The following is a 10,745-nucleotide window of genomic DNA, read 5'->3' on the forward strand; positions in this document are numbered from 1 at the left end:
AAAAATTAGCCGGGCGTGGTGGCGCGCGCCTGTAGTCCCAGCTACTCCGGAGGCTGATGCAGGAGCATCGCTGGATCCCGGGAGGTGGAGCCTGCGGTGAACCGAGATCGCGCTACTACACTTCCAGCCTGGGTGACGGAGTGAGACTCTGCCTCTTAAAAAAAAAAAAAAAAAAGGTGGCAGGGGCAGGTGGTGACAAGTAAAAGCCGAGTAAGAGCAGGACGGCTGAGGCTGGGAGGCGGCAGGTGCAGCTGTTCTAGGGAACGGCGACCGCGACTTGGGGCGCAGCGCGGGCAGGCGCGAGGGCGGCGCGGGAGGCCTCCCGGGGGACCCCGGCCCCCGGCGCGCTGCTCCCCGGCGCCGGCAGAGGGCGCTCCGCGTTCGGAGATGCGCCCGCCGCGCCCCCCACCTCCCGCCCGGCCCTCGCCCCCACGCGCCGCTGACGCAGGAGCGCGTGCGCGGGCGGCTCGGGGCTTCGCTGCCGTCAGCCAGCGGCCTGCGCAGCCTCGCTCGTGGCCATGACGTCACCGCCCCGCCCCCGCGCTCACGCAGGTTCGCGGCACCCGGCCGGCCCCCAGCCCCCCTCCCGAGGATCCGGGAAAACGCGGAGTCGGGGATGGCGGGGGCTGGGGGCTCGGGCTCCCTGGTTAGGGCCTTGAGCCTGGCGCAGTGGGCTGGACCCCAGGGGTGCAGGGAACAGGAGCGGGACTGGGGCTGTGACTTTACAGGGCTGCAGCCAGGGAGACCCAGTACCTCCTGCTGTGGGGAATCTGACACCATCCGTGGCTCCCCACACCCGGAGGCTGCACCCTCGCCCCCTTCCCGGGTTCAGGCCAGCGCCGGTGCCCCTGTCCCCTGGAATCCGGGCACCTGAAGGAGGCCCCGCTGGTCCGACTCTGGATGAAGGCTTGGGTCTGCTCCCCGAGCCAGCGCTGTGAGGGTCACTTGGGGCCTGGGCGTTCTGGCCCTGGCTCGGGGGTGCAGAGGGAAGCCCTGCTCACTTTTCTAGGTGTGACCTGCAAACACCACATCCGCTCCTGGCACTCAGGACCCCATATCCAGCTGCTGCTGCAGGAAACTGGGAGGCCTGATAGACTCATTCTCACTCGTGGGACCTCTTCGCTCCAATCCCTACTTCCAGGGTAGCCCACAGCCGAGCGCACCACCATTAACTCCAGCCCCAAACCTGGGGTTCCTCTGGAATTCTGGCTTGTCCGCTCAGCATGGCCCCTGCACCCATCATCTCTGGCCTAGCTGGCCCCAGCCTCACCCCCACACCCCCGTTTAGTACCGGTACCTTTTCTTCACACAGCCACAGGGAGTCTTCATTAAAAATCTGAAACCTGGTGGGGTTTGGGTGCTCACGCCTGTAGTCCCAACAATGGGAGACTGAGGCAGGAGAATCTCCTGAGCCTCGGAGTTTGAGACGAGCCGGGAGAACATAGCAAGACTGCATCTCTACAAAAAATACAAAAGTTAGCTGGGCATGTTGGCCCACGCCTGCAGTCCCAGCTATTTTCCGGGCTGCGGCGGGAAAATCGCTTAAATCCCCGAGCAGGGAACAAGATAGCTTCCCTGCTTCCTGCACAGGCGGTGACCTGCAAACTTTTCTGCCTGCAGACCTTTGCACATGCAATTCCCATTTGCATGACGGCCAGTTTCCCTGGGGCTGCCCCTCTGCCTGGAGGGCCAGCCGCGCCCCCAAGCTCACAGCAGAGTGAGTGGGGACCCCACAGTACACAGGAACAGGCAAGGCGTGGGGCCTCGGAGAGACACAGCAAAGGAGGGGGGCGGGCCGCGGGCTGGGGGCCAAGAGCAGGAACGCCGAGACTGTGACGCTGCGGAAGGAGGTGAAGGAAACCGGGGTGAATCTTTGACTGCATGGACAAGGCCTGGGTACCGGGTACCTGGAAGGGCAGAGGCGTGGAGGCTGAGCTGGGCCTGCCGCGTCCCGGAGCGGTGTCAGCCTTTTTGGGGATGAGAAAGAGGAGGCGCTGTGGGGTGTTAGGCGAGGGCCCAGCGGGGCTGGGGTGGCGTTCAGAGCAGGCTGCTGGCAGGTGTGCGGCCTGAGTATCTGAAGGGTGAGGCTCGATGGTCTGAGAGGGAGAAGCTGGGGCAGCCTTGGGACTTGGGTTTCTGCTGGTGTCGTTCTGATGTTACCCCAGAGAACCAGGCCTCTGTGGGTGCACGTTTGGGCCCCCATGGGCTCTGTTCAGCTTTGAGCCGGTCTGTGATCGCTGTCACCCAGGGGATGGGTCAGAGGAGCATGGCGAGCCCTCCACATTGCCAGAGGGGAGAAGCAGGCGGGGGCGCCTGTGCCCTGGGACCCTGGGCTGCAAGCCGAACGGGGCAGTTGTGCTCGAGGGGCCCTGGCTGTGCCGCCCCGGAACCCCCACGGACCAAGCGACGTGACCGGGGAGTCCATGCATCCCCGGACCCCACCCCCTCCCGCACACGCGGCGCACCTCGGGCTTTAGGGAGTCGTGCATTCCAGGACACCCCAAGCTGCGTCCCTGGGACCGTCCCCGACCTCAGGACCGGGTGAGGTGAGTCGTGCGGGGGGGCCGGGGGCGGGGCTCGGCCGCCGCGGCGGGTGCGGGGGGCGGCTCCGCGTGCGGAGTGGGCGCGCAGGAGCGCAGGCTCCGCCCCCCGCCCCCGCCGGAAGGGAAGGGGAGGCGGGGGCCGGCGCGGAGCCAGCCAGACCCAGCGGCGAGCGCAGCGGGGGCGGCCGGCCGGGGACCGGGCAGCACCGGGCGCGCGGAGCGGGCGCGCCGCCAACGCGGTCACGTGCGCGGCCCCTCCTCTCGCGCCGGCCTCCCCCGCGCCGAGCTCTCCATTCATAAATTCTCCGTCTGCTCCGCGGCCACCGGGCGCCGGAGCCAGCCGGGAGCGCCGCGCAGCCGCCCGCCTGCCCGCCGCCCATGGGCCGCGCGTCCCGGCGCTGAGGTAGGCGCGGCGGGCTCGGGGCTGCGGGGGACGGACAGGGGCGGGCCGGGGATCGCGGCCGGCTTGGGGCTCGCCCGGGGTCTGGACCACCGGCCGTTCCCCGCGCGGCTGCGCGGCTGGAGGGAGGGCGCGGAGGAGTCCCGCGGGCGTGGGGACCAGGCTGCGGGCCTTGCGGCCGCCACCCGACTATCTGGAGACGGACCCCCGCCTAGGCCCCACCCCGACCTCAGTTTCCCCCGGTGAGTCGGAGCAGGGCGATGGCGTCTCGACCTCGCGGCGGAGCCCTGGCGTCGGGTCCCTGCCTCCCTCGTTCGCCATCCCCGCCCCTCGGCCGGCTCGGGGACGCGGTGCTGCCCAGTGGGGAACCTCCGCCCTCGGCTCCCGCAGCCGCCTCCGCCAGGAGCCCCGCTCTTCCCCTCGGCCCCCTGCCATCTTCGCTGGCCTCGGGTCCCCATCCTGCGCCTGTGCCCCACCCCCTCCAGCCTGAACTCATTTCCCGACCTACATATGCTGCCCCTTCCCCCAATACCAAGGCTCCGGCAGCCGGTGACCCGGAGCGCTGAGGACAGTGGCGCCCGCTGGGAGCCTGCCCGGCTTTGGGCCTCAGTTTTCCCGCTGTCGCGCGTGGGCGGAAGCCCGGGAGGGGCTCGGGCGGCCGCCGCCTGTGCTCTCTGGCTCCAGGAGAGGCCTCGTGCATGCGGTGCCGACCTAGGGCCGCCAGGGATCCCGGCGCCAGCCCCGGCCCCCTGCGATTCCCGGACCTTCCCGCCCGGCTGCGCGGCGCAATGTCCAGGCAGCTCCTTTTCCTGGTGCCGCGCCCCGCCTCAGTTTCCCCCAAGCGTAAGGCGTACTAGAGGCGGCCGGAGAGGCCCAGGGATGCTGGGCACGGCGGGGTGGCGGCCGCGGCCATCTTGCGGCTCCGCGCCCGCCCCCCACCAGGCCGCCGCCCCCGCGCCCCCCCCCCCCCCCTCCTTGGCAACCCGCCCCCCCCCCCCAGCCGCGGCCTGCTCCGTGGTCGCCATGGGAACCAGCTTCTCCGGGGCTGGAAACAGATGCGCCTCCTTTGTCCCTTGCACTCCCACCAGTGCTCAGCACCGGGGGACCTCCGCCTCCCGGAGTCGTGACCTGTGCCCAGCCGCTGTGCCCTCCCCCGCGCGGGACGGCGGGAGGGCTCCCACTACAAACCATGACCCAGTGGGCCAAGGCAGGGTGTAGCTGCACTTCTTGGGGCCGGGGTGGTCGCCTGCCCCCGCGAATGTGGCCTGACAGGGCGCCTGGGGTCCCTCCCGAGCCCGAGGCTCGGCCTCGGTGTCTCCATTCTTCGGAGAAGTGCTTGCCCTTCTCGGTGCGGAGCTCCGGAGCCTGGCGCTGCCTTGCAGGACAGGCCGCACCGGCTGTGTGCAGTTGCGATGGACACAGGCACACCCTCAGAGGCCGGGGCCGCCTCCCCTGCCGGGGGGATGGCACATGGAGGTCCAGAGAGAGCCCCCTGGACTCGCCGGGCGGAGCCAAGCCGGGTGGAGGCGGCCTCTCCATGAGTCACTGCCCCCTGTGTGGGTTCCTGCTCCCGCAGGGAAGACCCGGCTCGTTTGCAGTGGCTCCTGCAGGAGAAGTAGGCCTAGCTGGAGCTGACCAGGCCTCCTCCCCACAGGGCCGTCCTTCCCAGCTCAGAATGCAGCCCACAGCCACCATGGCCACAGCCGCTGCCACCACCACCTCTGCCACGGTAGCCCTCACAACGTCGTGGGACAACAGCACTGGACGCCCCACGGTGGGTGCAGGGGACGGATGGGCAGGAGGGGTGGGAGGTCGTTCAGGCCAGCAGCACCTGACCCCCCTGCACGCTCACAGGCAGAGCCAGACCCTATCCTGGACAACTACGTGCTGCTGGTGGTGGTGATGTCGCTGTTTGTGGGGGGCACGCTGGTGGTGCTGTCCGGCGTCCTGCTTCTCTGCAAGCGCTGCTGGGACGTCCACCAGCGCCTCAACAGGTGCGAGGCCCCCACCTCGGCTGGGCTGGTGCATGGTGGGTGTGGGTGCCACCCGGGTGGGGAGGGGGCCTACCTCACTGGCTTTTGAGCCGCAGAGTGGTCAATGCCTCTGGAGACGGGATCATGCACAGGGCCTTGGCATGGGGCAGAGAGCCCAGACCCACTGCGGCTGTCTGGACCCTCGGTGCCACTGGGCTCTCCTGATGTCCCTCCCAGGGCCATTGAGGAAGCAGAGAAGACCACCACCACCTACCTGGACAATGGGACCCACCCCGCCCAAGGTGAGGCACTGGCCAGCCCGGCCTTGCACCCATTTGTCCATCCGCCCCTCAGCCACCCGCCGCCCCCTCGGGCTGCCTGACCGTCTGTGTCTGTCTGTCTCCCCCACCAGACTGGGCGCAGCTCGATTCCGACTCATCTCTGTTTCCTTAACACCCAGGCGTAGGTGGGCCCAGGCGCGTGCTGAGCGAGTGAGTGTGTGAGCGGATGAACGAGTGCCCCTCGCCCCGCCCCCCGGCCGCCGGCGCGCGGCCCCAGCCCTCCCCGCCCCACCCTGCCGAGCATCCCTCCCGGGACCAGGCGCCTGGCACGGCCCACCTGGGGCCCACCCTCTCTTGCCTTTCCATGCAGACCCTTACTTCCGGGGGGAAGACCCCGAGGGCCAGGATGCGGAGACGGAGCGCTTCCTGTCCACCAGCTCCACGGGCCGCCGGGTCTCCTTCAATGAGGCAGCACTGTTTGAGCAGAGCCGCAAGACACAGGACAAGGGCCGCCGGTAAGTGGGGCAGGAGCCCAGGGCGTGTCTGAGGTCACCGGTGCTTGGGAGCGGGGAGGAGCTAGGCACAGACGCTTCAGGGACCAAGGCAGAGGCCCCTGGGCTGGGACCATGGGGTGGGGTGCTCAGCCTGGTGCTCCCACTTTCCCTGCCCCTGCCCAGGCTGGTAGGGTGGACAGCAGAGCTTGGCACGTGGGGCATCAGGCATAGGAGGTGGGCAGGTACTGATGACCAGGTGCTGTCGCAGGTACACGCTGACGGAAGGGGACTTCCACCACCTGAAGAATGCCCGACTCACCCACCTGCATCTGCCGCCCCTCAAGATTGTCACCATCCATGAGTGTGACTCTGGAGAGGCCAGCTCGGCCGCCCTGCCCCACCCAGCCACCTCTCCCAAGGCCACCTTGGCCATTTTCCAGGTGAGCCTATGGCAGCAGCCAGCAAAGTTCCTGGGGTAGGGGGGCAGCCCCAGGGACTCCCAGAGCCCCATGCTCTTCCCCACTCTCTTTCTGGGTGGCCCTCATCTTGGGATGGTCGGGGGTGCCCAGTGGGGTGGCGCAGGGAAGTGGTGGAGCCCAGCATGCCCCTCACCCACCATGCTCTTTGATCTGTCACTGCTTCCTCCCCCACCTGGCTCTGTCCCACAGCCCCCGGGGAAGGCCCTCACGGGCCGCTCCGTGGGCCCCAGCTCCGCCCTGCCAGGTGACCCCTACAACTCAGCCGCGGGCGCCACTGACTTCGCAGAGATCAGCCCCTTGGCATCTAGCGACTCTGGGGAAGGCACCTCGGTGAGGGCCCCTGCGTGTCCCCCACGGTGTCCACAGCCTGGGAGGCTGCTTCCCCTCCCTTGCCCTGATCCCAAAGATCAGCTCATCACCTCCCACCCACCAGGGCCCTCCTTGGCCTGCTGGGTAACCACACAAAGGAGAAAAAGCCGGCCACACACTGGACACAGGCGTGTACTCAAACATGCAGGGGCATCCCATGCTCCCACCTCATTTCAGACTCCCCAGGCACTGGAGATGGTGCACCACCCCTGCCCTCCCTCACCTGCAGCCCAGGGCATGGGTGAGAGGGCTCCTAGACACACACCTCCCCACCTCTGCAAACCACACGTCCAGGGACCTTCCCCAGAGGGGAGAGCCCTAGAGTAGCCCACCCAGCCGCTAAGACCCCCTCCTCCCGCCTCTGCCCCTCTCTGAGCAGGTCCCCATCTCCATCCCAGTGATGGGGGGCCGTTGGGACTGTCTCCCAGGCCTAGGACCATTTGGGGCCGGCACGCGGGGCCAGAGAGAGGTCTTCTAGCCTGAGTGCCATCTCTGTTTCCTGCCAGTTGGATGCGGATACCAGGAGCACAAAGGCTGGAGGGCCTGGGGCTGCAGCAGAGCCTGGGGAGGCAGGCCCAGGCTCTGGGGCGGGCACCGTGCTGCAGTTCTTCACCCGCCTGCGCCGCCATGCCAGCCTGGACGGGGCCAGCCCCTACTTCAAGGTCAAGAAGTGGAAGCTAGAGCCCAGCCATCGGGCAGCCAGTCTGGACACAAGAGGTAAGCTGCAGCACCTAGTGGAGAGCGGCCCTGTCACGCTTGGTGGTGGCTGCCCTGGACAGCCAGGAGCAGGAGGTTGTGGCCCAGGGCTGCCTTATCTGGAGTCTGGGTGCAGAGCTGGGCCCTGCCCAGTCTGCCAGCCGACATCCTGCTTGAGGTTCTTTGGGTGGTGGGAGGGCTGTGTGTGCAGGCGGCCTGGGCCAGACCACCCCCTAGCTCTGCCCTGTGCCCGTGAGTTTTCTGTGCCCCCGCTGCTCTGGAGTCATTGTGGCATCCAGAACAAGGTGGTAAAGTAGGGTTTTAGGGGGCCACCTGCTCACTGTGGAGCCCAGAGGGCAGGGCCTGCAGCCTGCATCCTCTCCCGGCCATGCTGGGCTCTCATCCTGATGCCTGGGGGTGAGAGTGGAAGGCGGGTTCTCCAGGGGTCCCTTCCTCACCTGCTGGCCACAGCATCCCTCCAGCGGCTGTGTGACCTCGGCCAAGGCCCTCTGCCCGTCTGGGCTCTGGCTTTCTCAGACATAAAGCAACAGAGTTGGACTGGGCCAGGGGTCAGCAAACATTTCCCGTCAGCCCTGGGATGGTGGTTTTCATGGTGCGGTGGTCAGACAGGCTGTTTTGACGACTTGGGGCTGCCGTGGTGGCGAGGAGGCAGTCAGAGGCACTGTGGCACACGGCTCGCAGAAGCAGGTGGCGGGCGGATTCGCCCTCTGGGCTGTATCGCACAGACCCCTGGACTAGTTGACAGGAGCCCTTCAATTCTGCAAGCTCCGGGTCACACGGGGTTCTGGACACAGGGCTGCCTTATCTGGAGTTAAGGCAGGAGCGTGCGCGGGGAGCAGAAGGGTCCGGTCTGTGGCGCTGGCAGCAGGCACCATCCCTGCTCAGCAGGTTTAGCAGAGCTAGGGCAGCCTGGAGGGGCCGGGACCCTGCTCTGCCCTGTGGAGGGGGTGGCACTTCCTGTCAGGTGAGACAGGGACAGGGGACAAGTACTGTTCTCAGAAAGTGGGAGACCCCGTGATGGGGCCTGGCTCCAGCCAGCAGGAGGGGGTGAGCTCTCCCGGCCCCCATCCCAAAGGTAGCTAGCAGCCAGGGAAGGGACAGCTACCTCTGGCTGCACAGTTCCCGCTGAGAGAATGCAGATCCCGAGATGACTGGGGCCATGCTTGTGATTAGGGTCCAGTGTCTGCAGCACAGCCCAGAAGCTGTTTGCTGAGTGACTGCCTCCCTGCCCTTGGGGCCTGCCCGCTCCAGCTTCGCTGGGGAGGCTGTGGGGAGAAAGGCACAGAGGTGGGGCAGTCCCCCAGCACTCCCCAGGCCTGGGTGGAGCTGCCACGAAAGGGCACCTCTCTCCGTCTCCTCATTGGCTCTCACCACCCTGTATGTGACTCTCCCGCCTTCTGTGCCTTGAGCCAGGCAGTGCCGGCCACCAGGTGTCCAGGACGTGTCCTTATGAGTAGTCACAGGCCCACGAGGGCTGCCGGGGGGGCACTACCACTGCCTGAGGCCCTCCTACTCACTTCCTGGCCCTGCCCTCATCCCAGGCTCTCTGGTTCAGCACCTCTGCCCTCCGTGTGTGTCGGTTTCACCTGTACTCCAGAGTGTACCCACAGCCACTGTCCACACCCACCGGGCCTGGGGAGATGCCAGCCAGGATCTGGCCCCAGTCAGGGCCCACTTCTCTGTGTATGTGATAAAAGGCAGGCATGTGGACGGGGAACAGGTAGGCTGTCGAGGGGTGGGGGCCACACACAGGCTGACGGCACATCCCCCACACAGGTTCCCCCAAACGGCATCACTTCCAGCGGCAGCGGGCAGCCAGTGAGAGCATGGAGCAGGAGGCGGCGGGCACCCCCCACGTGGACTTCATCCAGTACATCGCCCGGGCTGGTGACACTGTGGCCTTCCCGTCCCCCCGCCCCTTTCTGGCCAGCCCCACCAGCCCGCCCCCTGCTCTCGGCAGGTATTTTTCAGTAGATAGAGGTGCTAGGGGTGGACCCGTGGGCCCTTGCCCCGATTTGCCCCTCCCAGGCGGCCCAGGGAGCGCGCTCCAGACCCCGTGGACCCGGGCTCGCCCGCCTCCAGCGGCAAGGCCCCTCCCAGAGGCCGACTCACTGGGGCCACCTCTCCAGCATGGACCAGAGGAGGGAAGCGGGGAGAGACTGGGTAAGGGTAGGGGGGTACGTGGGGCCCCGCCGCCGATGGCCACAGGCAGTAACACTTCAGGGTACCTGCCTGGGCTGGTACTGCCACTTCCTGGTGGAGCCCCAGGCCCTCTCCCACCCCTCACGCTCCCGAGGGCTGGGCAATCCCTTTGCAGAAGCTGCTATGACCACTCTGGCCAGCAGCGCCCCTCCCCCAACCCAAGGTAATTTTCCTGAAGCCCAGGGCCCAGTCAGTGGGATTGGAATGGGGCATGGGGCATGGGGCTGGGGCAGAGCAGCGTTCCTGGGGCAGCCCTGGTCTGGGGGGTGACCCTCACGTCTGTGCATCCTCCTCCTGCTAGTTACTGAGGATGGGTGGGCAGAGCGCGCTAGCTAGCCTGGAACAGGGGCTGAGCTGGACTCAACCGGTCCACGGGGAGGGTGGCGAAAGGTGACTCCGGGGAGGAGCGTGTTGACCCGTCCCGGGGGTGTCCAGGAGAGGGGCCCCGCGGTCTGCAGTACAGCAGGGAAGCACCCAGGTTGAAACGCAAGCGCCAGAGCTCAGCGTTAACGCAAGACCCGTCCCCTGCAAAACACAGCGACCCATTTTAAAGCTCTCACCTTCCGGGGTCTCCCCGAGTCCCAGGTCCCCCCCGCGCCCACCCTCCCTGATGCAGAGGCAGGGTGGCCGGCCACGGAGGGGCTCTGACGGCGCGGCCTGGCTTGCAGGCTAGAGGCGGCCGAGGCAGCGGCGGGAGGAGCGAGCCCCGAGTCCCCCCTGGAGCGCGGCGCGGGCGGCGCGGGGCCTGAGCAGCCGCCGCCCCCGGAGCTGGACGCCGAGCGCGATGGCGGCCCCGAGCAAGCCCAGACCAGCTACCGCGACCTGTGGAGCCTGCGCGCCTCGCTCGAGCTGCACGCGGCCGCCTCGGACCACAGCAGCAGCGGCAACGACCGCGACTCGGTGCGCAGCGGCGACAGCTCGGGCTCGGGCTCCGGGGGCGCGGCGCCCGCCTTCCCGCCGCCCTCCCCGCCCGCGCCCCGACCCAAGGACGGCGAGGCGCGCCGGCTGCTGCAGATGGACAGCGGCTACGCCAGCATCGAGGGCCGCGGCGCCGGCGACGACACCGAGCCGCCCGCCGCGCCCGCCCTGCCCCGCAGCCCGCGCGCCTGGCCCCGCCGCCCGCGCCGCGACTACAGCATCGACGAGAAGACGGACGCGTTGTTCCACGAGTTCCTGCGCCACGACCCGCACTTCGACGACGCGCCGGCCGCCGCGCGCCACCGCGCACGCGCGCACCCGCACGCCCGGAAGCAGTGGCAGCGCGGCCGGCAGCACAGCGACCCCGGC

The 10,745-nt window shown here is 68.2% G+C and overlaps 1 protein-coding gene across 1 annotated transcript; it reads left to right on the forward strand.

The window, feature by feature from the left end:
- Nucleotides 1-4,385: 4,385 nt before the first annotated feature.
- On the forward strand, nt 4,386-9,541 carry CBARP (CACN subunit beta associated regulatory protein). The gene is given in 9 exon segments (XM_032252451.1): nt 4,386-4,717; nt 4,798-4,937; nt 5,154-5,218; nt 5,568-5,712; nt 5,960-6,131; nt 6,360-6,500; nt 7,046-7,256; nt 9,033-9,269; nt 9,272-9,541. Coding segments are annotated over 9 exon segments (1,500 nt in total). The 5' UTR covers nt 4,386-4,480; the 3' UTR covers nt 9,424-9,541.
- Nucleotides 9,542-10,745: the final 1,204 nt, after the last annotated feature.

The sequence above is a fragment of the Sapajus apella genome, unplaced genomic scaffold (assembly GCF_009761245.1).
Source record: "Sapajus apella isolate SASKATOON/1434 unplaced genomic scaffold, GSC_monkey_1.0 scaffold77, whole genome shotgun sequence".
Taxonomy (NCBI): Eukaryota; Metazoa; Chordata; class Mammalia; order Primates; family Cebidae; genus Sapajus; species Sapajus apella.